Source organism: Tachypleus tridentatus, chromosome 11 (assembly GCF_004210375.1).
Source record: "Tachypleus tridentatus isolate NWPU-2018 chromosome 11, ASM421037v1, whole genome shotgun sequence".
Classification (NCBI taxonomy): Eukaryota; Metazoa; Arthropoda; class Merostomata; order Xiphosura; family Limulidae; genus Tachypleus; species Tachypleus tridentatus.
In genome coordinates this window covers 82,175,137-82,201,568 of record NC_134835.1, presented here as the reverse complement: position 1 = coordinate 82,201,568, position 26,432 = coordinate 82,175,137, and the positions used below count along the sequence as shown (strand labels likewise).

Below are 26,432 nucleotides of genomic sequence, written 5' to 3'. Positions count from 1 at the left end.
AATGGCGAACGAGAGTCTGTTTGTGAAGGTCACGGGATATATTTGTACAGGAAAAATCTCTTACGCTTTCTTTTTTTCCTTTTATAAACTCGTTAACTTATACTTAGGTTTATCATAATTTTTTGCTGAAAGAAAGTACCTCAGAGGAAAATAATTGAAATCAATTGGAATTTAAAACAATTATTGTGCCTTCTGTGTGTGACCAAAATGTTCATAAACTGCCAGATAACTGTTATCTCGTATAGCTCCAAAGACTGAAAGAAAAACCAGTGAAATTGTATTAATTTATCAGCTTTGTTGATGTAAATGGCATTTCTATTACTACATTTAAAATATTTAAAAACTTTCTGAACGGTAAATATATTGATTTATCTAGGAATATTTATTTGTTTGTTTTGAATTTCGCGTATAGCTGCGCGAGGGCTATCTGCGCTAGCCTCACTAATTTAGCAGTATACGACTAGAGGAAAGGTAGCTAGCTAATCATCACCATCCACCGTCAACTCTTTTACCAATGAACAATGAAAGGGCGAGCATGTATGGTGTATCGCAACCCTCAGCTTGCAAATCAAGAACTTTAACCACCTGGCCATCTAGGAAGATTTCGAGAACATCTTAACTCTTAGCCAAGTTGTTAAGGCGCTCGACTCGTAATCTGAGGGTCTCGGGTTCGAATTTCCGTGGCATAAAGTATGCTCGCCCTTTCAGCTGTGGAACGTTAAAATGTAACGATCAATCCCATTATTCGTTGGTAAAAGAGTAGCTCAAGAGTTGGCGGTAGGTAATAATGACTAGCTACCTTCCCTCTAGTCTTTTACTACTAAATTAGGGACGGTTAGCGCAGATAGCCCTCGTGTAGCTTGGCGCGAAATTCAAAAACAAACATAATAAACAAACACTTAAAGTTCTCAGAAATATTAATTAAACTGTTTGCGTTTATCAGCTGTATCAGAACAACATGAAATGTTCCTGGTCTGAAGTTTATTTATGAAAACAAGTGGATTATGTAATCTTTCACACCCACTGTAGGAAGTTTGAAACGTTTTTGGTGGTAAAATGGAGAAACTATTTATAAATCCGCGTTGTGGCTTGCTGACAAACTTCTCCTTTCGAAGTTTATATTAAGGAACTATAATAGTGTAGAAAATATTAAGAAGTTTTGATTAAATATTCAAGAAATTTGAAGAAGATTATTTTTTGCTACTGTCGTAAATTTAGTTCATTTGTGAAAATCATAGAAAATCATCTGTTGCTAAGGGATGTTCTTTTCAACATGTTTAAATTACGCAGGTTTTCGTTTTGTTTACCCTATATACACATATTCTTACAACGCCTTTCAGCAAGGCATTTCACAATAGCTGTTTGTTGCATTTCTTGATAACACGATATCAACTGGTCGATGTATTAATATTTATACATTATCTGTTCAGTTGCTATGGTGAATTACGTGCTGCACGCTGTATGCACCTGGAGTTTAGTATAAAAAAAAAGATTGCAAAATTTTCCTGCGTAAATGTAGAAATGTCGCAAACACAGCGTTGTTATACCCCTCGCTATTAGTACGGTACATAAGACCAAAACATCATGCAATTGTCCAACCGTCAAAGTCCGTGGGGTTTACACAAAACTATGAATGCCATCAGTTTTCACTCAGTCCAGCCACCAGGAATTGTAGCAACTCCTAACTCGATCCGCCAAAACGGAGCAAGCTTACCAGACGTTCCGGAAAACGGAGAGTTATCGTCCATAGATATTTACTTCGGAAAGGAGCAGCTGCCGTGGCAGCGGGCCATTTCAGGAAGAAAGATCGACTGGGACGTGTAAGTACAAATCGTAAAGTTTATTTTAGGACTAAGAAATACTCGAAATTATTAAGGCGAGAGTAAGGCCTAAATATAACTCTTCATACTTTTGTATCTTACACGTTCCTTCTTATTTTGCAAACAATATCGGAGTAATTTATAGGACAGCAGGAGTGAAATCAAAAGAAAAAAACGTTTTCCTTTTATCTGTTCGTTTTTTCCATTTTCTTTTGTTTTTTATAAATTTGTAAGAAAATATGATTTACATGTTTCCTTTTTTTATCAAAAAGCAAAACCAAAAAAATGTAAACACGTGAATAAAATTGATATTTAACCTTGAAAAATTATATCTGAAAAGCTGAGTTTGCGTATATGATACTTCTCTATACACATTCCTATACCAATAACCTTACGAAGTAATTCAGCTTTTACTGTGTTGACTGAAGTTAATTTGTGATAAAACTTCCCCTTACCGTATTAGATATGTTTGGGCAATTTTTTTATGACATATCATACATGTTCTTATATAAGACTTAATACAAATTGGTATGGGTCTGTTCTGTTTGTTTCAGTAGGATCGACATGGCTTGGTGTTTAGAACGCTCGACTCGTAATCTGAAAGTGGAGGGTTCGAATCCCCCGCCATACCAAACATGCTCGCCCTTTCAGCCGTGGGGGCGTTATAAGCTGACGGTCAATCCAATTATTCGTTGGTAAAAGAGTAGCTCAAGAGTTGGCGGTGGGTGGTGATGACTAGCTACCTTTCTTCTTATTTTTTACTGCTAAATTAGGGATGGCTAGCTCAGATAGCCCTCGTGTAGCTTTGAGCGAAATTCGAAACAAACCAATCCTCTTTGTTTTGCTCGACATTTCTGTTTTTTCGTAGATTTCAAAGTCTCAAACAGGTTCGCGCTTTGACATAATTATACTGTATTTCTTTATTGTAAGCAAGCCTGAGAAGCCAATAAACCAAACACAGAGGAATCCTAATGCTGCTTTATTGTACTGTCTTAAGACTGTTCATAGAAACTCACCAATGGACCCTTTAGTTTTAACATTAGTAGTCATATTAACACAAGGGAGAGGTTATGCATTACGGAATTGTTACGAAAGAAATATTTTAGAAGCAGTTTCAGAGAATTTTGTGTTTATTAAGTACAGCTACATTTGAGGTTTTAGTTAGATGTCACAAACATGAAATTAAAGAGTAAATTGCGTTAAAATAAAAAAAAAGAAAAACAAATTCAATATTATCTTGAACAAGCTAAAACAGTGTTGTTTTTCAACTTAAACGTTTATGTGTTGTTTAACAAATAGCTTTATAATCGTACTGGTAGTTTACTGTTTAACAATAGCCTTATAATAGTAAATGCTGATGCAAGTGAGATACAGGTTGTTAAAAAACCTTCATACCCGTAAATACAATGGTTTTTACCCCACTGCATAATTCACTGAAATGGAACAAGTTATCTGTATTCTGTCAGGAGTAACAATTACACACGGCCGAGTACGTCATGTTAAAACGATTTTGAATTTGAAACTCAACAAGTCACGTGGCAGTCACAATCGATGTAAAGTCGTGCTTGAACGAGGTGTATCAGAACTATATTTTGCACTTTTTTGGCTTAATGTAGATATTAAGACACCAACGAAATTTGATTGCTTTTGGAAAAGTTATGTAATAACCCTTTCTGACGTAAAATAACAATACATGGAAATCACGATGATGTATTTAATTGCGGATTTATAATGTCCAAAACGGGGATACTCTTTTACTATGTGGTATTAGAAAACAAAGGAATACATAGGTAGATTTGGAACACCTAGACAACTCGGAAAAAAATATTTGCAACAAGCTGTAATACATTCGTTGTAAGTGCAATACAGTGTCTGGTAACAAGTGATAATTTAAGAACACAAAAGTTAATGGAGAAAAGCTGTCCAAAAACCACAAGCAGCAATATACAACACAATTAAGAAGGGTTTTTGTCTGGAAAAGCGACACAAATCATGTACGCAAAAGCTGCTTCCACGACATATACATTCAACTGACGCATAGATTATGAAGCGACTATTTAGGCTATTATCTACAAATACATGTCGGTCAAATCGTCGGACGCAGTAACTTTTGTATATGATAATATAAAATTAAAACTCTGGGAAGTATCGCCCTTGTATACTAGCTAGTTTACGGAAAGCACGCAGGAAGGAGTGGTGCACTTTGGACATACGTCTTACGATGGAGTCGTTTTCAATGGGAACTACACTGAAGAACTATTGTCAAGAAATACGGTCGTTAAATAGAGCATAACCGTATGTGACTATATGAACAGTAAGGAAGTGGTGAGCCTTCATAATCATTTTAATAAAACTTACACATACTCTTTAAGGTTGTGTACGTGTAGCTTTTTAACATAACATACGTGGCTCTTTAAATATTATTATTGAAACCTCTTTTCAGAATTTTTTTTTTATTTATCTAAAAATGTCATTGAATACATAACTCGTCATGTTTTACAACTTTCTCGATATCATTCCAGGAAAACTTTGTAATTACTTTAAACATATTTCTTGCAGACCTTAGAATCTAATAGAAACAAATGTTTTAAAGCTTTGAGTGCAGGTAACTTTTTTCTTAACGCAATATCTGTTTTGATATTTTATTACGCTGTAAAATGCCAAAAGGTAGACAAATTGAAAAAGGCAAGGGCACTGTTAGTAAATACACAACTATTGCTTTTTTTCTTTTTAAAATGTTTGGATTCATAGAGTTAACAGAGTCCTCCCTCTTCCTTGTCCTTCCCCTAGCGGCACAACAGCATGTCTGCAAACTTACACCGCTAAAACCGGCTTTCGATATTCATTGATAGAAGAGCACAGATAGCCCAATCAAAAGAAATTAATTATTTTAGCTCGTAATTAATATTTGGTTTAATCAGATGAAACAACTCTTACAAGTGAATATTCATTTTAAGACATCCATGATCGGACATAAAAACATAAGTTTAAAATAAGACATGTGTAAGCAAACTGAGTTACAATTGTTTTTGAATTTCGCGCAAAGTTACTCGAGGGCTATCTGCGCTAGCCGTCCCTAATTTAGCAGTGTAAGACTAGAAGGAAGGCAGCTAGTCATCACCATCCACCGCCAACTCTTGGGCTACTCTTTTACCAACGAATAGTGGGATTGACCGTAACATTATAACCCCCCCCACGGCTGAAAGGTCAAGTAGGTTTGGTGCGACGGGGATTTGAACTCGCGACCCTCAGATTACGAGTCGCACGCCTTAACCCCCTTAGCCATGTCAGGCCTCTGAGTTTTGAAGGATGAAGATATACAGGGTGGTCCGTAAGTCCCTACCCATCCATATATCTTATGTATCCAGTGTATCTGTGTGCTGTCCCTCATTCTCGCTGCATGATATTATGCGACTCCATGTTCTGTGAGACATTTTCCTCAACATAGCAGGGGTTATTGTTCCAAATGCCGCGGTAACAGCTGTCTTCAACTCATCATTAGCATTATGACGTTGTTCAGAGACAATGTGGATGGGTAGGGACTTACGGGCCACCCTGTATTTTATATTCATTTTAGCTCAAAGGACAAGAGATTTTTCGAAGTTAAATTTATCGTTTCAGTTCATGATGCTTTATTAATTTCGGACGTTACGAAAGGGGAAAAGCGAAAAGTGATGACGAAAATCGAAATTGAAAGTAAATTCAGTTAATACTTAACCTTTTAAGCATATTTGTTTTTAATAATTTAAAATATTATAGCGACACCTATGGGAAAAATAATAATCTAAACAAATAAATACACATACATACACGCACACACATATACAAAATGCATGTTTTAGTTTGTTAATTACAATGATAACAAACCCACAATTGGTACGATCACATACCTTTTTGAAGTAGAATAAGGTTGTTTAAATATGCAGTTACGTGTTTGTTTAATATATTGTGCTTATGGTGTAATTATTGATGTGAATTAAAGCGAAATATTTGTTTTGAGGAAAAGAAAGTTCCCAGTTATGTTAAGATGCAGGGAAAATAATATTTTACCCATCTTTTCTCAGCTTTCCTAAAAATTAAATTAAATTAATTAAATTAAATTTCCAAATGCAAAATATCATCCCTTTTTTTAATGGTTAATAGTTAAAACAAATTATTTAAAATCGACTTTTGAGTAAAATATTTATTTACAATTGAAAGGAATACACCCTTATATTCACACGAAATAAATATTTATTAAATACAGGGACTTGCCCTAAAGAGACTTTACGTATGTTTCGGTGTCTTATGACACCATCATCGGGATAGGCCTTTCAAAGTTGAACTAGTAGTTGTAACCTACGAACTTATGAGCAAGAATAATGTATACTAACGTTTGAACCACACTACGTTTACCCTAGCCAGGGCCCAGCATGGCCAAGCGCGTTAAGGCGTTCGACTCGTAATCAGAGGGTCGCGGGTTCGAATCCCAGTCACACCCAGTCACATGCTAGCCCTTTCAGCCGTGGGGGGCGTTATAAAGTTATGGTCAAACCCACTATTCGTTGGTAAAAGAGTAACCCGAGAGTTGGCGGTGGGTGGTGATGACTAGCTGCCTTCCCTCTTGTCTTACACTGCTAAATTAGGGACGTCTAGAGCAGATAGCCATCGAGTAGCTTTGCGCGAAATTCAAAACAAACAAACAAACAATGCCCTAGCCAGTGCCGTAGTGGCATTTCAGCCAATAACAGCCCCTTCAAGCCAGCAGAGATACGATAGACCTTGTCGTGGTCGAGATGCTACTTTTATGATATTCACGTAATATGAACAACGACTATTACCTATGGTTAAAACAGTAACAAATAAGTGTGTTTCAGTTCTGGTCGATTTTATTTAAATATCCACAGATCACAATTAGGGTAGAAATTAACAACACGGTATCATTTATTGTTAATATAGATTATGAATTATTATTATTCTATTTGAAGTAATTTTGTTGTCACCCAGAAAATCAAGTTTATGTTTTCTAAAAACACAACCGTCATGTAATTTTTAATTCAAATTGTGTTTATTTAGATTCACTATTGTGTTGTGAAACAACATTTTTATGACGAGTTTTAGATATATTGTTGTGTTGTAATAAAAACATTTTTATGACACGTTTCGCTTCAGGCCGTTCAGGAGTAGAACATGATGGAAGCGAATCTACGGCAGTTTATAAAATGTTGTTTTTATGCAGCATTTTATTTTTAAGTTATACTTTGAACTGTTTTAATTTATTATTATTATTATTATTATTATGTGTATTAAAAATGTCAAACATTCAAAACGAAAATTATCCATCATCCATCACATTTGTGTTCTGTTTTTTTCATTCCACAATGTTTGTGCTGTTTGTACCTTGAGCTTGTGTTTCGTTAGCTCGCACTAATTGTGTTACTTTTAACTCCAACCATGTTTTTAACACGTTTTTGGTTTGTTTTGAATTTCGCGCAAAGCTACACGAGGGCTATCTGCGTTAGCCGTCCCTAATTTTGCAGTGTAAGACTAGAGGGAAGGCAGCTAGTCATCATCACCAACAGCCAACTCTTTGGCTACTCTTTTACCAACGAATAGTGAGTGGTAACTGACCGTCACATTATAACGTCTCCACAGCTGAAGAGGCAAGCATGTTCGGTGTGATAGGGATTAGAACCCGCGACCCTCAGATTATGAGTCGAGTGCCTTAACCACCTGGCCTCACATGTTTTTGTATTAGAGTGTATCACAAAACTGGAAATTTGATAAAATGGTATAACAAAATACTTTAACGCAATATTTATGCACAATAGCTATATATCTCTACCTGTTCTTCTCATTATAAAAAAAAATCTGCTTCACGCCACCTATATAAGTTAAATTAATATAACTAACTTTGTGGAAAGTTTTCATTAGGTAACTAAAAATAAGAAACAACATAATACTTTTGAGCATGTGTTTAGATGTGTACAATAACAAATGTAAGATTAAGAACGTTTCTGAATTTATTTTGAATAAATTCCGTCTCTTCAAGACTAACAGAGTAACATTATCCGAAGGTGAAAGACGTAGACGTGTTCTTTTGACACTACGAAAAATAAACACCCGTGAATATTCGGAATTTTGTCGTAAAAATCCTTAATTTAGTCTTAAAAACACAAAGATGTTATATCGTTATGACGATAATTATTCTATAATATTACTTTTAATTTTTTTGTTTTAGCCTCCAGAAGGCCACCGTAGGATTGTTTCAAAGGCAGAAACCAGTTTTGGAGGCCGGTGAACTAGCCAAATTACACGAAACCATTCGGTTAGTTGTTCAATATTTTTTATCTAATTACCAGAATTACCAGCTGAGTTCTTCTTCGTTTTAAGGCTTTACCCTGTTAATTTGTTTCTAAGAATTTTAAGATGGTGAAGTTTTTACGAAAAAAGCTACAAAAATTCGTCTTTCGTAGATGTATACATAAGTAGTAAAACGTCGGTAGAACTTTAACCTACAGTAAAAAGCTTCACAATCATTACTAACACTGAACTGAACACTTAAGATTTAAAATAATTTTTAATAATAAGAATGAAATAAAATACGCTAAACACTTAACACCTACGAGGATAAAAAACGCCCCACAAAAATCACATAATTTTACGAAAGCTGCTATTTTATTAACTAATTATTAAAATACTTATATTAATGTCCACATTATAAAACCCTAGTTGTTTTATTGTTTCTGTAGTTTACATCTCCATAGCGACAACCTTGAAGTGAATAGAAACACATACGATTTTATAAACTAAATGTTCTGCAACAGTTTTGTTACTTTTCAGTAAAATGACTAGTAGTTACTATCAAAGTACGTGTGCTTTACTTATTTCGGTCCAGGTTTCGCAATATTTCCATTGAACATGAACAATTCATAAGATCTGGTAAAAGAGCCATATGTATATTCCTCTAGCTTAAGAGACTCAAAGGTCCTAATATGATTCGCATAATGAGTATTTCACGCATATTTGATAATGACACTTGAATGCATAATTTAGAATCTGCAACCGATATAAAATTTGACTTTTTTTTCATATAATTTATGAATCTCGTAAAATATTTTGGGCCTTCAGTTATTTTTGACTTCGTATAAATTTACATTTGCTCTAGGGTTAAAACTTGATCAATGTTCTGTAACTGTACTACACAGCTACATTTATAGTTCTAAACTAATTTTTGCCGCCCCACATCATTAACAAACTAAGTTTAATCTTGGGAAATAATGCAAAATATCTGATATCTTAGACTCACTTGTGGTTTAGAAGTGAATTTGCCTTTTTTTTAGAGCATTTGAAGGTTTCTATTTTTATTCTCGTTTTCTTGGTTTTCGTTCTTTTGTAACAACATTGAAGTAGAGATCGTAATATAAAGTGAGTATGGAACCGAACCTGTAAGATTGTTTGTTTGTTTTGGAATTTCGCACAAAGCTACTCGAGGGCTATCTGTGCTAGCCGTCCCTAATTTAGCAGTGTAAGACTAGAGGGAAGGCAGCTAGTCATCACCACCCACCGCCAACTCTTGGGCTACTCTTTTATTAACGAATAGTGGGATTGACCGTCACATTATAACGCCCCCACGGCTGGGAGGGCGAGCATGTTTGGCGCGACCCTCAGATTACGAGTCGCACGCCTTAACGCGCTTGGCCATGCCGGGCCGAACCTGTAAGAACCAACACTAGCAAACTTATTTCATTTATAAAGCAGTCATTTTTAAACTTTAAAAAATACTTCATCTGTAGTATCAAGTGTGTATTGAAACTTTACAATACATAACTGAGAGTTGCAAGCCAATAGCTATAATCAAACATTTGACAAATCCTTTTATCAACAAAATTTTTCTCCAGAATGTTTGTGTAATATAAAAATATGTTCTTATTGTAATTAATTATATTGTTGTCTTTGTTTTAGAAAACTTCAGAACTCATATGCAGGTCCATTTATATATGAGTATTACAAGGTATGGTCTCTTTATCCTTGACGATATAAAATTTTTAAACAAATACTTCCTAACTTCAAAGGAACTTTTATTTTTGCATATATAAAATTAAATGGATATCTTAATAAAAGTTTAGGTATTCTATTCTTTTACCTCCTATGAAAAGCTGTTGTTTTACTGAATCGTAAGTAATGCAGTTAGTCGCCTCTTGACCAAGGTTTTTACGTTTATAACTATTTTATTCGAAAGCAGCATGTAATATTAGTCAATGAAATGTACAATACGATGAAAATTTGTATAAAACTGCAATACATTTAAGGAAGTACATACATTAACACCGTAACTGGATAGAAGATTATTTTTATCTATCTATAATCCGTTTCTATGGCACTAACGATTAGTGATTATATATATATATATTTATTTATATTTATTCAATTATCTATTTCACATACGATCATCTACACACAAACACTTTAGCATTCTGAAAGTAACTGCTTATAAAATGCTGATATTTGAAAGTTTGAGCAGAGCCTCCAAGAGTTCTTTTCAGGAGCGGATTGGCCCACCAATACACCGGACAATTAACCAGTGTGCAGCATGTAATATTGCCTGGGTTAGTCCTTTAATGCCAATCTATCCTGGGTAATTTGATAAACTATGATTATTACGTGGTATTTCATAAACTTGTTAAGAATTAATGTTGTGATATGTAAAAAAAAAACGTGATATATATGAATTATTGTAGCTCTGACAGGATTTAAAATAACACTATTGTTTTCCTGTATTAGAGAAACAAGTAAGACTTTCATTACACAAGAAAACATTGCGTTACACTCGTATAACTTTGTTTTGTGTTTTAGGCCGACTTTAATAACTCTTACATCCACCTAGCGAATATTTATATTACAACATTAATAATGTTCGAATGGATTAAAATAAAGTTTTCCTTGACGGGGAACGAAGAAGAATCGGAAAAATCGTGACCCTTATTGCAAATCTACATACACATAGGATAAAAATTTCGCGAAATTGGGGGTTGCACATCGCGTAATAAAAACGTTTTTCCAGTATCATGCATTTATTCACGAGTATCGCTATTGTATGATAATGTCCAAGTACGGTGATCGGAGGCTCTGTGTTTTTCATTTTGAAGTTGTTTTTTTTCTGTTTTTACTCTTACTAAATAATTAACACTCAACGCCAGCTTATGTTATGCCTTCTAACTGTGCACTTGTGCTAATCTCCAGTTCATATTTTACCTGCTAATTGTCAACTCGTATTTGGAAAATATTCCTTTTAAGGACTTAGTATAGTTGATAATATATTCCATGTATAAGCTAACAAAATGGTTTTAGATGTGGGTTATATGAGTGTTGTGTGTTCAGATGTGCCACGCGTATTATTAGATAAAAAAATGTACTCTTTTCAGCATTATTTTAATCTGATAATGTAAATATTTTCACGAGACCATGTTTATGTTAACAAGTCTAACTCTTTTGTAAATTTCATATGCGCGAGTTTGTATTAGGTTTCATAGCTTCGTGACTTAAAACTAATTTCAACATTGAAATAATATTTCCCAAGACCTAATGAACTTGTATATTTTCTTCACAGCAAAAAATACTTAGTAAGGGAATGGACATTCTTCGAGAGCGTATACGTCAATCCAAAGGTAAATGTTGATATTTGATGCTTCTTCATCTAAAATATTATTATATATTCACTTATCATAAATTAATATGATTATTTATTGTAATATAACTGTGCAAAGTGAAGTAAAACATATTTATGGTTTTGGTTTGAATTTCGCGCAAAGCTACACTTCCCTAATTTGACAGTGAAAGACTAAACGAAAGACAGCTAGTCACTTCTAACACTTGGGCTACTCTTTTACCAACAAATAGTGGGATTGACCGTAACGTTGTAATTCCACCACGGCTGAAAGGGCGAGCATGTTAGGTGTGACGGGGATTCGAATCCGCGACCCTCAGATTACGAGTCGAGTGCCTTAACTACCTGGCCATGCCGGGCCTAACATATTTATGCATTTTATGATATAATTCTCAAAGTATTTATTTTAATTATTCACAGCTAGCGATTGACTAAAACAAATTATTCTAACCACAGAAGGACCGACCACTAGCTCTAAGTTAGATGATCCATGGTTCGCGACTCGTTGTTACAAAAACTATCACCGCACTTTGGTGGCCGTGAAACAGCATCCATCAAATCCTACTGTTCGATTAAAGAAGAATATTTCAAGTACTGGTAGAGAGTGCTGTTAACTGGCTTACTTCGTTTTAGTCTTTCAACTCAAAGTTAGAGAGGTTGTATGCAAATATAGCCCTTGTGTAGCTCTATAGAAAATTCTGAAACAAATAAACAGAAACGTTTATTTGAATGAAATGTTATTTTTTCAAACAAGTGTTTGTTTATGATTAATAATAAATAACCATCGCAAAACTAGATATATAAGACTTTAAACCTCTATACCTCCTATTATTAACCTCTTTACATCCTGCTAATTAACTCCTATGATCAAACTTTGTTAATGCAAAATTCCACTTGTACGAAAACTTTAATCTACAAAGTTACGCAATGCTCCATCAACGGTAAATTTAGAAGCCCGATTTTAGTATTATAAATTATACATAGAACTATAGAATAGGAGATACACAGGTTAATAGTAGGTAGATGGTGTAGAATTTGATAGTAAAAAGTATATAAGATAATAGTAGAAAGCTGAAAGTTATCTTTTGAAAAAATGAAGGTTTAAAAACACAAAAAAGTTTCTTTTTACTTCAGTATCATATTTTTACTCAACAAAGAATGTATATATTTTGTGGACAGCTTAGCGAACTTGTGCATCCTTTTATTTACCCTGAGACGACGTGTTCGAAGTATCCAAACGAGAGTCAAAATACAGTTTCCATACCAAAAAAAAAAGAACATACAGCCCATGTACCGAATAAGCCGCCTAATACCCTAATCCAATCCAAGCCTTAAAAAACAAAGTACATACCTTATTTATACTAGGCCCAGAATGGCCTGGTGGCTGGTCTGCCCTGATTATGATTCTGATGGTTTATGGTTCGTGTTTTTCTTTACCTTGAAACCGCATTCTGCGCTTTAAAAACGTACATGCATTATATGAATGACACTCAAATTTCACTGCTCGGTCAAATAATAATAGACCAACAAACTGATGGTAGGTGGTTTTGAATTATTACCTTTCCTCTAGTCTATTATTTTAAAATTGTAGGGATAATGACTCGTTCTGTGGTTTTGTGGAAAATTTTGGCCCTGGCATAGATAGTTGGGTTAAAGCGTTCGACTCGTATTCTGAGGCTCGCGGGTTTGAATCTCCGTTGCACCAAATATACTCGCCCTTTTATCCGTGGGGGCGTTATAATGTGACGGTCAATCCCACTATTCGTTGGTAAAAGAGTAGCCCAAGAGTTGGCGGTGGGTGGTAATGACTAGCTGCCTTCCATCTAGTCTTACACTGCTAAATTAGGGACGGCTAGCGCAGATAGCCCTAGAGTAGCCTTGCGCGAAATTCAAAAACAAGCAAGCAGAAAAATTTTAAGTATAAAACACCTATATTGAATATTGTATGTTATAAACCTAACCATGTTTAGTGTTAACTGTTGTGCTTTATGTTTAATTGTTGTCACTAAACATTTTTTCACTTTTTATTATTTTTATAATTACATGGGTCTTTTGAAACATAACGTTTTTGGAGTATTTTCATAATACGTTGAATATTTTTACATTTGTTAATTAATGTTGAGAAATAAATAAAACAAATTATAATTTTAGCTGAAATTACTATTGAAAGGATGAAAAGTAGCTTAACAGCTTATAAACATGTATCAGATCATCCCATAAGTAATGTCCGAAAATTTAATACAGAAAGTGCATCATCATTTCTGTCTTTGTAGAAGGATTTAATGTTTAAAATATGTAGTAGGACGTGTATAAAAATGTTCAGACAAGTAAAAGAAACTCACCCAATTCCACTTTTTCAGATCATTAATCAAATAAACCTTTATAAAGATGGATGTATCTAAAGAGCATATTAGGCATATAATGCTTTATGAGCTTACAAAAGGCAATAGTGCAGCAGAAACTACACGAAAAATTCAAGGTGTTTATGATGTGGAGTCTATCAATGAAAGAAAATGTCGGTGGTTTCAGAAGTTCAGACCAGGTGACTCCAGCGCCACGTTCAGGTCGTCCTGTTGAGCTTAATGATATCTTGCTGCTGGCTGCACTTGATGAAGATTGTGCTGTAATAGTTGAAGCTTAATTCAATTCATTCAACAGTTTACCGTCATCTGCAACAGCTTGGAAAGGTATCACAACTTAGAAAATGGGTCCCCCATAATTTGACAGAAGCCAACCTCAGAGTAAGAGTGGACATTTGCACTTGTCTGTACTCTCGTGAACGTAACTCACCTTTTCTGGAGAGGTTAGTGACTAGAGATGAAAAATGGATATATTATAAAAATGTTAAGCGCCGCAGACAATGGCTCATTGCAGCTAAACTGGCTAAAGCACAGCCCAAAATGGACCTTCACCTTAGGAAAGTCTTGTTAAGCGTTTGATGGGATATTGTTGGTGAGTTCTACTTTGAGTTGCTGTTACTCAACGTAACGATTGCATCAGACTTCTATTGTTAACAGTTAGAGCGCTTGAATGTTGCACTGAAAGAAAATAGACCTGCTTTAATCAACCATAAAGGTGTTGTGTTACACCAGGATAACACACAGCTCCATACAGCAATGATCACATCCGTAAAGATTGAAGAGCTAGACTGGGAAAATCTTCCACATTCTCCTTATTATCCAGATCTTGCTCCATCTGATTATCATCTATTCCTAAGTTTGCAGAACTATCTTGATGGAAAAGAGCTTAGAACACATGAAGATGTCAAAACTACTCTCTCTACATTCTTTTCCTCCAAACCTCAATAATTTTATAAAAGTGGCATTCAGAAGCTTGTGAATCGTTGGAAGGAAGTAATTAATAATAATGGAACATACATTATTGATTAAATAACATTAAAAGCGTTTTAAATTCTTTCTCTTTTTCTGAATCTAAAATCGGACATTACTTAAGGGATGACCTAATATATATTCATATATAGATATAATATTGCTAAATAAATGATTTAATGTTTCCCCTTTCAAAATAGCTTCTTCTTAACAGTCAAATAAACTAATCATCTAGCGCCAATCCATTTTTCACTGTCCTCTAGTCCTAAATGGCTGATCGCCAAAGCTACTTAGTTTCATTTCAGTTAGGCGGAAGACAGAATCGAATAAATTTTATGTGCGTTTTTCTCTACAGGAAGGCGACTGATGCGCTCTCTAGAGGAAGTGTGGGAGAATACCTTTGTGAATATATTGCCACTTTTAGACGCAGTATTCTTTCTTGTCAAGGTAGGTGTCTGAAACATCAACCTATATAAAGAGAACATATCTTCTATACTGAAAACGATTGTAAAAGTATATACGATAACGTAGCTCGCATGATCTGACATATGTCTGACTTATTCATGCTGTTTCTATGTTTGATCTAATAAACGTAGATTTTTTGAAAATATAGAGAGGCGAGTACTAAAAATTATACGCTATATATTAAACGCATTGTAGTTAAGTTTTATAGCGAAGAAAAACAACAAAAACTATGAAAACTAAGTAAAAAAGATATGGGAGTTTGGAGTAAGAGTTCAATACATGTACACTTTTAAAGTTTATTTTTCTTTCAGACCAGAGAAGGTTTCACAATACGACAAACTACACTTGCCGCGTTTCGTGACAAAGTTGTTCTGAAACTAAACATTGAAGGTAAATATGTATTTAAATAATCCCAGTTTACCCCTGAATAAGAAAGGTCCGTCTTTCAAAAGTACTCGGGTGAAAGGGTTTTTATAATTTTGTATCTATATATAAATATGATTTTGTCTCAAGATTCAAATCATAAATCTCTTGTGAAGTTAATATGTCAACATAATTCAAAATGAAACTCTATGTGCATTGAGAAAATAAACTTAATGGTGTCAGTGATATTTAATGACACATTAGCGGTGATTTCTGAACGAGATAACACCTTCAAAAACATTGAGAGCGAGGATATCGGATAACTGATAAATACACTTGTTATCGTTAATGTCGTATGTTGTTTACATGTTTTGTCCCTTTTATGTTGTTAAATTTGTCAGTTACTTACGTTTAACTCTTTATTAAGAAGGTTTCACATAAAAATTATATTCGCCTGCATAACTTATCATGGTTTCTCTCGTCCTACTTAGATAAGTTATCAGTGACGTCTTTTGAAAGTTTTGATTGACGCGTTTTTGAAAGGTATTTCATGTTATTTTTGTGTTCTCGCGTTACACATACGATATTTTTCGCGTTATACTTTAGTGTCGAGGCACGACATGCATACGTAAGGTGAGTTTGAACGTTAGATTGTTTATATCAGACAACTAATATATTCACTCATAAACCTAAGTATCTCCGCAGTTTGCACAACATTAAGCAAGATAAAAGACGTTGAAACGTAACACAATGTGTATCAACACTTAGATCCTGTTACTAGAATAAAATCAAACCTACTTTTCTTTACGTGGATTGAGATACATTATCGACTTTCTGAGTAGGAACTAACAACTGAGAAATGTATGTCTCTGTTTTCATCTTTTACTGATCTATGAAAAACCAAACGAATTTAAATTATTTTAATTCAAAATGTTAGAATACGTGTAACTGTTTATGTGAATAGTCACTGAAAAAACATAAGATGTGACTGTGAAGATTTGCAACTAGTAACGAGAAGATTGTACAGAAGACCCGAATACCTAGGTTTTAAGGTTGTGTCTCTTATCAATAGGTTAAAGTCACAAATAATGGCTAAAGGTGTCTCAAAATTAGAGTTAAGGTGGGTTATGTTACCTAATACTTGATCATATGTATCACAAACATCCCCAGGATATTCAACAAGTTTTTATTTGTACTTAAGCTCAAAGCTACACGATGGGTTATCTGTGTTGTGCCCACTATGGTTGTCGAAAACAGGTTTAAAGTATTGTAAACCCCAGATCTAGCGCTGTATCACATGAAGCTTTCAACAAGCTAAGCTGTCTGTTGAGGTATTACAAAGAAGAAATAAGAGTTGTTATGTTTTGTTTCATTACTATGAGTCCTCTTATGGGACAGCAATAAGTCTTCGGATTTGAACACTAAAATAAGAGGTTTGATTTCTGTAGATAGTTTGTCTGTTTTAAATTTCGTGCAAAGTTACAAGAGGGCTATCTGCGCTAGCCGGCCCTAATTTAGCAGTGTAAGACTAGAGGGATAGACCGATGTGGGTTTAGTATATGAAAACACAGACACACAAATAACTACAAATTAATTACAACAATATTTCATATTGTTACTTCCTTGGATATGCCCAGCACGGCCAGGTGGTTTAAGGAATTTGACTCGTAATCTGCGGGTCACGGGTTCGAATCCCCGTTGCACCAAACATGCTCGCTCTTTTAGCCGATGGGGCGTTAGAATGTGACGGTCAATCCCATTATTCGTTGGTAAAAGAGTGGCCCAAGAGTTGGTTATGGGTGGTGATTACCAGCTGTATTCCTTAGATATATATGCATAAAAACTTTTAAATAGGTTAAGTGTTAGTTTTTAACGATTTAGGATCAGCTATATTCATGATTAATTACTTCAGCCTGCCTGAAAAAACGTTAAAATTACTCGATACTTCCCGGCAATAGTTTAACCCATAAGGGCTAATCTCAAAGAAAACTTCTGTTGTTATTGTCAGATACTGGTAAATAAAACATTAAGATGGAAAGAATTATGATTATTTTAACATTTTTTAAAACTTGAGATGTTTTAATTTGCGATATAATTTTTGCGCGAGGACTAGTCATTAGGGTGCTCGACTCGCAATATGCGTGTCGTAGGTTCGAATCCATCATAAAACACCTTTTCACCCTGTTAATCTCACTAAACAAAAATAGCCCGAGAATCGGTGGTGGTTGATTTTTGACAACCACTTATATCACTTCTAAATTTGGAACAATGAGCTCACACAGTACCCAAGTAGCTTTGCGCGAAATCCAAAACAAGCAAACATTTCTGAGCAGTCTCACACCCAGCGTTGTTTCAACTCGTATACATTCCGCTAGTTATTTATTTAAGTGTATGCCAGCCATGTTCAGATTAAGCATTCTATAACTTTTGATACCATCTGATCAATAGTAAGCTAACATAATAAAATAAAGACACTTATATAAGAAACTGACAAGAAAATACGTAATACTATAAATCAGTACACAGTAAAAATGAGACTTATCACGACAATGTACTGATCCATCATTGGATTCTCGTTATTAATGACATTTTTACATGTATGTAGTTTAGCCAATTTGGAAGATTGTTGCTAGTCGTAAGCCCAGTCGTAAGCTAACAAAGCAGTATAATATTTGTAAGGAAACAAACGAACAATGATATTCAAAATTATTTTAAACTTTAGAGCAGTAGTACTAATGCATGTGACAAGTTATAAAACAATATAAAATAATTTGTTTTTTACAGCTCCTCAGCTGACCTCATATCAAAACGACTGCAATAATTTGGTTTTTTTAGCTTTTTAACTAACTCAACAAAAGACATAAGAAAATACACAAATAACACATGACGTAACAATATCACGTAGGTAAAAAAAGGTGTTTCCGTTTTGGTTTTGTGTTGCGGGTTCGTGTGTTTAGTCTTGCTGACGCTCAATCTTTTACAGTCAAGTTGGCCATCTTGTGGGGATAAATAACACTATAAATCATATTAGAAATAAGATAAAGGTTGTTCTAAATAGTGAACTATACGCGCTTTGAGAAAACTGAATAACAAAAAATACATGGTGCATGATAGTTAAATTGCAAAATAAAAGTTTTAGGCACATTTTGGTAAGATAACCTACAACCTACATAACAGTTTAACCTATTAAGCGTATCCATAACGTCACTGCAGCTTTTTGATCAAACGAAACATGTTAACTTTCTTACTACAAATTCATAAATGTTAATTATGCAACAGATTGTCAAAGAATTTAGTGCTATTTATTTTTATGCTATTTTGATAATATCCAAGAGTAAATTTATTACTCTAAGCAGAGTTCTGTAGAAGTGTAGAGTTGTGAAGTTTCAATAACACAGGCCTGCGAACTGAAACATCATAAAAGTTGTTTTGTTTTTTAAAACAGATTTTCCACAATTAAATTATGCAAATTTCGAAAATAGTATTCTTTATTTCTTTATTTTTCTATTACGTAAGGATTTTTTTCCATATCGGGAAGATAAAATTATGCTTGCATCAAATTATTACTTTCTTTGCTACAATGAACATTTTTTATTATTATGCTTGGATTCCAGAACGATCGATAAGACTCTCGCGTCGTGATTGGTCCAGAGAAATCTATAGCCAGTGGTTGTCAACATTTTAAACATAACAAAATTTGATCCGATTTCAATGAAAATAATTTACTAATGTAAAATTATCAATGACTTTTGTGAAATAAAAATGGAAATTTGTTTGAATTTCGCGCATAGCTACTCGAGGGCTATCTGCGCTAGCCGTCCCTAATTTAGCAGTGTAAGACTAGAGGGAAGGCAGTTAATTATCACCATCCACCGCCAACTTTTGGGCTACACTTTTACCAACGAATAGTGGGATTGACTGTCACATTATAGTAGTTATTAGCCATACTCACGTATAGTATAAGCAGCATGTGTTTAACACCAGATGACACTTTCGCTGTTTCTGAGAATAGGGCATCTGATGGAGAAATTACATACACGTTAAAAAAGGAAATTAAATATATTCATTTCTTATGATGGAGTATGTTAAATATAGATACAATGTTTATGATAAACTCTTGGACTACTTTTTACCAACTAATAGTGGGATTGACCGTAACTTTATAACGCCCCAACGGCTGAAAGGGCGAGCATGTTTGGTGCGACCGGGATCCGAACCCGCGACCCTCAGATTACGAATCGAACGCCTTAACACACTTGGCCATGCCGGGCCTAAAAATTGAAATCAGTTTTAGATTCAGCGTACAGGAAGTACTGTAAAATGTGTAAACATTTTATGGCAACAAAACCTTCGCAGGCCTATGTTATCATTATATTTTTTTTATAGTAATCATTCTAGAACTGTCGAAACAAAGCTCAGAATAAGTTTTAAGTGCGCATGTATATATCTTTTATAATAACCATCACAACTGTGAAATAATAAAACTAACTAGCCTCAGTTTTCTGCTACATCTTGAATAATTCCGAGTTGCAGTTTGAGATCTAGTTTATGAATTGCAGCTCATCTTGTGAGCCTGATTTAATGAGCAAAAGATCGCTATCTAACAGTTACATACATATTATTATTATGAAAGAAAAATTTTATTTAACTACAAAACAGATATAAGTTGTTTTTTCTTGGCACTTTGTCTGTTGTAATTATACAAAACTGTTATCGATGGATGTAAATACGATATAAATATATATATATACAGTGATCTAATTAATATATAATTTATTACGAATACAAAATGTGATGTGGTTAAGTTTATACTTGCCTCTAACGAATATCTGATGATGAAAAAAAGAGTTTGTATTTGGTGCAACCATAATAACATACCAGAAAATTCGCTCTATATGAATACATATACAGTCTTACCAAACTTCCAGCGTATAAAATAAGCACCTGTTTTAGATTTTGTTGTCATCACGTTCATCGCTTGATGGCTACCTTGACCAATATCAATCGTGATGTCATGACTAGGGTATCGTTGGTTTATTTCTCTTCTCGTATAATATTTTCAGCTTGATTGATAAGAGAATTTCCAATGTTGACATGTAGATTTTTCTTTTACACCCTTCAGAAATATTATAGGAAGATCTGGGGTCAAACCTAGCAAAAGTTAGTCAGAGTATAACGTTGTTGCTAAGCAGAAAGCTGCACAAAGAGCTATCTGTATTCTGCCCACCACGGGTACCGAAACCTAGTTTCTAGCGATATAAGTCCGCAGACGTATAACTGTGCCACTGGGGGAAGCAGAGTATAACGTTAAGGTAACGATTTCAAACCTCTGTTTACGTCTGGTTTGTTATTATAGTAATAAAAACAAGAAAAATTAGTAAATGGCAGAAAATTAATAACTAGAAAAATAGTTAGACAACTTTACTTCTTTTAGTTAGGCCACCCCGTGACTCAGCGGTATGTCTGCGGACTTATAACTCTAAAAACCGGGTTTCTATACCCGTGTTGGGCAGAGCACAGATAGCCCATTGTGTAGCTTTGTGCTTAATTCAAAGCAAACAAATCCTTTTGTTAGCATACGTAATAAATAAAGCTTACAGAGCTCTATAGTCTTTGCTTTTCTTGTTTGTTTTTTGGAATTTCGCGCAAAGCTACTCGAGGGCTATCTGCACCAGCTGTCCCTAATTTAGCAGTGTAAGACTGGAGAAAAGTCAGCCAGTCACCACCACCCACCGCCAACTTTTGGGCTACTCTTTTACCAACGAATAGTAGGATTGACCGTCACATTTTAACTCCCCCACGGCTGAAAGGGTGAACATGTTTGGTGTGACCCTCAGATTACGAGTTGAACGCCTTAACCCACCTGGCCATACCGGGCCCTATATGTCTTAGTACTGACAATAAGTAAATTTACAATTATTGAAAACAAAAATGTCAAACTCAAGCAGAAACTAGCATAAAAGAATATACCCTTTGAATTTAGTTAAAATTATTTATTTAACCTTTACTTTGTAAATACAAAGTTGATAATACACTTAATGTGGTACAAGAAGACGTAAAATCTTTTTAATATCTTTGGACACGAAATATTTATTTTCATTTAATAACATGCCGCTATTATCAACTCAGTTATTTAGGTTCCTTTTAACACATACAATTCATGTACATGTTACTAACTGTGATAAAAACTATTTTAGGAAGTATTTCGATATGATTGCAACACATATTACTCACTTATTAATGAGATATGTTGATATCCAATCACACGAAAAAAAAGAGAAGTCTCTGTGAGTTTTTCTAGACATACACATTCTGCGCAGTTCAGGTTTATGCACACTAAAACAAATTAATTCGTCACCAGGGGTATTTACGTCAGTAACTTAATAAACGAGGGCTCCATTAAATCTGTACTAATGTGCTAATTAAGTATTTGTTTCAGACGACGCGCGTATAAACAACATTAAAACAAATACGTGACACATATCTTTACCTGTCTTTTGCAATTAAAACACTTCTATGTTTCTAAACACCAAGACCCTGTCATGTTGCAGCAACTAACCCAGATAATTCGAAATTTACGAAATAACTTAATTGCGACTTTTCTAAATAATTCTTCTTCAACCTTCTTCGCGTTAACTCAAGTAGGTTTAGATATTAGTTGAAAGGCAAACGAAAACGATATTTTTAAACTTTAAGTCAAGCCAGCTTTGAAAGGTAATTGTAAGGTAAACGACAACAAAATTCATTATCTTGTTTCTGCTTTAAAGAGGTGCGTATCTCAAAGCGAACTGTAAACCGGCCAAGAAACAGAATTAATAGATGTTCATCACCGAAAGCTATGCTCCCATGTAGATGTGTCTAACTGTATTTTAAATTAATATTTGCCCATAGAAATCTCCCTTCTTACAATACCAGAGATAGTCAGTTAGAGTGAGTAACCAAAAGTCCGTGTAATTTAAAAAATTAATGCAAGGTGCTAAAAGTGACAAAACAATCAAACCAACACCCTTCCTTCAGAAAGGTGTTAATACTTTTAACTTGTACGTTTCTTTAGAGTGTGAACGACAATTTTTCTTAAAAAAAACAAGCTTTGTTTAGAACACTTGTTGATCAGGACAGTAGTTTTTTTTTTCAGGATTTCAAAGTGGTTTTCCACTTTTGTATGTGCAATCTAGCGCGATTTTATCATAAACATTGTATTTTTATTTAACATACTCCATCATAAGAAATGAATATATTTAATTTCCTTTTTTAACGTGCATGTAATTTCTCCATCAGATGCCCTATTCACAGAAACAGCGGAAGTGCCATCTGGTGTTAAACACATGTTGCTTATACTATACGTGAGTATGGCTAATAACTACTACTACTAGATGTGATTTGAGTATTTTTTGTTTTGCACATTTATTCCAGAAAAAAGTGTACTGATGCAACGTTATGAGTTGATTTCTTGAAAAGACCTTATGTAAAAATATATTAAATGTATCTGAATGACAACTAAATGAAATACGTTTTAGCAAAATTAAGATCGGTTTTAAAATTATATATTGAATTTTATCACCTCGAATGACAATTGACTCGTTTTGTTAACTAAAGTACTTGCTTAAGTTCAAAACTTTTGCACTAGGAAACGAACTTTTTATTTGACCTTTATTGCTATTCGTCTCAGATAAACTTTATGATCGACATTCTGTTTTGTTTTATAACACACAAGATAAATCGATACTTATATTTTTGGCTTTGCATATTTTGTGATAAACATAGGTAAATGATTTTTTTGTATTTAAATAAAGTCAGGTTTGGATATTTTATTTCGTTTTTGGTATTTCATCACAACGCTAGCTTTAAAATATATTAACAAAATCACTAGTTTGTACATGTTCACTTCACCGTCAAGACAGAATGAAACTTCAGTGTAGTAATTCAGATATAATATTTATTAGATTTTACGATCTATACTATCCATATTAAATATCCACATCACTATGTCTTCTAATTTGAATGTAAACAAAAATAAATCGAATTTTGTTCTCGTATTCCAGTAATAAAGAAATGAAGCTAAACTCAGTTAATTTGCTACTAAACTGGCAAATTCTACAATATATATATATATATATTCAGAACAGTGGTAAGGTTTTTAATTTGTACGTGTCTTCAGAATGTGAACGACGCTTTTCCTCCAAATAAAAACAAGCTTCGTTTGGAACCTTTGTTGGCTAGGACAGTAGTTCCATTTTTAGGGTTTAAAGGTCTATACTGTGGTAAACCCATACCATCAATCGAGTCATCGGAGCCGCAGCTTATAGCAAGGAGGCGATCAAGTGGTAAGGTTTCAGTTTCTTTTAACAGTTAGAGAAAATTTGTTTAAATATTTCTTATGCTTTGTTCTAATCTATTTCATGTTCGTTAACATTAACGGCTTTATGTTTCCTAAATTAGACCCTCTTAACTGGAAATAATAACTTATATTTTTCTCTGATGCTTTACAGAACTGCTTGTAGCTAAATTCTTATTTAACGCATTACCAGTTGAAGTATGTAGCACACTTGCTGATAATGAATGAGAAATACCAGATGAAAACTGAAGTTTCGGTTCATACCAGTCTCATCACATTATGTTTGTAAATGTCAAGAACTAAAGATGATTTACAATGGAAGTTTCAAAAGGGACTTTGTGGTTACCACTGTGAAAGTGGGACTTATTCAACAAATTTGCCCTAACCTCTGAGTTTTATAGTTTACATTTATTTGATTTTTAGCTTACTTTCGATTACTCAAATTAGCGTTGTGACTAAAATGCAAATATAAAAAGCACGACATTTGTTTGTAATTGAAATATAAAAATTGGTTATTTTGTTGTTATTTTCAAGAAAACAACTGGAAAATAAATGTTCGTTTGTAACAAGTGGTATTTCATAACGATTCGGAGGTTTCACACTTTAGAGATGTAACATTATATATATGTTTGGTTTCTTAATTACTATACTATAGAGAGGGCTTGTTAAATATTTAGTTTTCAAACTTTGATACTTGTACTTGTTGCAGATGGTGGTCGTCGAATTTCTCGTCCTCTCAGCATTCAGCCCAGCCGGTTGGACACTCTGAACGAAATGTTTTTAACCGCACTAAGGAAACAACAGGAATGATTGTCTCATGTTACTGTCACAAATCTTCGAGAGGGCGTAGTGGGAAACATATAGAAATTAATTTGTAATTTCTATTTTTTTCGTTATTTGTAATTACATTTTATTTCTCTCTCAATTCATCACAACCAGTAAAGAAGATGGTTGGGAATCTTTTAAAATCAATCTGAGCCCCTTTGAGATACAATTAAAAACGTTTCGTATTAAAATATTACAAGCTGAAGGTAAAAAATATGCAAGACGTTTGCATAATAGCTGTCAGCTGTTTATGAAATCTAAAATACTAATTTTATGAGAAGGTAACGGGTTTTTTTCTACACTAAATATAATGAACGCGAAGAAATCTGTATATGTAGTTTTCAAGTGATAAACAAAAACAAATTCGGACAAGTTGTGAGGTTATAATATTAGTTTATTTTTGGAGGAAGTGGAAGCTATAGCAACCTCGTATATTAAAAACGCTGCATGTATAAACAGGACGTTGCGCCACTAGAAACTTGTCATGAACGTGGAGTTATCTTTGAATTTTATCATTCATGAATTGTGAGTTGGACGACATTTCGCGCCGATGTGGAGGCCTTTTAATGTCTTGGTATATATTTTTGAAGACTCAATATCAAAATATTTTGTTAATGTATGAAAAGCTTAATAACTAAAGTTAGTGGCTGTCTTGAAACTTCTTAATGTTTGCATAATAAATTCTATGTAAATAGTTATACTAAACTGTATTTGCAAACAATAATAGGAAATTAAGAAAGAGTAGTCCTATATGGTAAAATGTGTTTACTATGAGGTTTGTTAGTTCGTCGGCAGTTAGCCATGTTTTTATACCTATAAAGGTAAGATGTATTGTGATATACATTTCTATGTAAGAAAAGCTTTACGAATAGGCACATTTTAGACACGTATTACTGGTTTTTGGAGGAATAAGATAAATACCTGTGTATTTTTAGAAAATGTGATAAAATGAGAAAAAATAAACAAAATCTCATAATTATTGTACACTGTAACAGCATCCTCGAAATGTTCTTGTTGCGTGAGAAGTTCGCTGAAAGTGGTTGTTCAGTTCAAAGTCTTAACGTTTACGTGTCAGAGTAAACAATAATAGGTTTAACGCTGGTAGAATGGTAAGAAGTTTTACAGAGTACCAAACGTTGTGGAGATAAGTGTGTCAAAATCATCTGTGAAAATTACTGAAAGACTTGAGAGTCATGTTGAAATAAGCTTCTGTTTCTTAAGAAATAATGGATTTCTTTGTTTCTGCAAGACGTGGGCGTTTCGGGTAAGAGTAAGTACCACAGCCGTGACAGTCAATATCACGACGACCATGCTATGTATTTATATGACTTCCTGCATTTTTGGATGTCTGCAAAAAAAAAAAAAGAATTTGATTCTGAAATGAGTTATCGTATCAAAATTTACTTTGTTAGAGCGATTAGTTTTGTAAGTTTTATATTATCTAGAAATATAGAAATATAGAAATTATATGAATTAAATAAAGTAGTAGTACATCTGTAATTATTAATTTAAGCAATCATTCGGTACTTGAAGTGGTTTACATATGAAGTGCTTAGCATAAAATAATGTATATAAAGTTAATAGTTATTATAGCGTCATGCATAATAATTAAAACATATTTAATTTTTGTGACGCACATTGATGTATAA

General features: G+C 33.9%; 1 protein-coding gene across 1 annotated transcript; it reads left to right on the top strand.

Moving 5' to 3' along the window:
* Positions 1 to 1,328: 1,328 nt before the first annotated feature.
* Positions 1,329 to 26,007, top strand: LOC143232603 (proline-rich protein 5-like). The gene is made up of 9 exons (XM_076468223.1): positions 1,329 to 1,820; positions 8,041 to 8,127; positions 9,765 to 9,813; positions 11,410 to 11,467; positions 15,151 to 15,242; positions 15,572 to 15,650; positions 22,902 to 22,966; positions 23,782 to 23,947; positions 24,668 to 26,007. The coding sequence occupies exons 1-9, from the start codon at positions 1,585 to 1,587 to the stop codon at positions 24,766 to 24,768; spliced, it is 933 nt and encodes a 310-aa protein (XP_076324338.1). The 5' UTR covers positions 1,329 to 1,584; the 3' UTR covers positions 24,769 to 26,007.
* Positions 26,008 to 26,432: the final 425 nt, after the last annotated feature.

Coding starts and splice junctions, on each gene's coding strand:
- LOC143232603 (XM_076468223.1), top strand. CDS start 1,585: ATGCAATTGTCCAACCGTCAAAGTCCGTGGGGTTTACACAAAACTATG. Junction 9,814..11,409: donor TTATATATGAGTATTACAAG/GTATGGTCTCTT, acceptor TTTTCTTCACAG/CAAAAAATACTTAGTAAGGG. Junction 23,948..24,667: donor AGCAAGGAGGCGATCAAGTG/GTAAGGTTTCAG, acceptor TACTTGTTGCAG/ATGGTGGTCGTCGAATTTCT.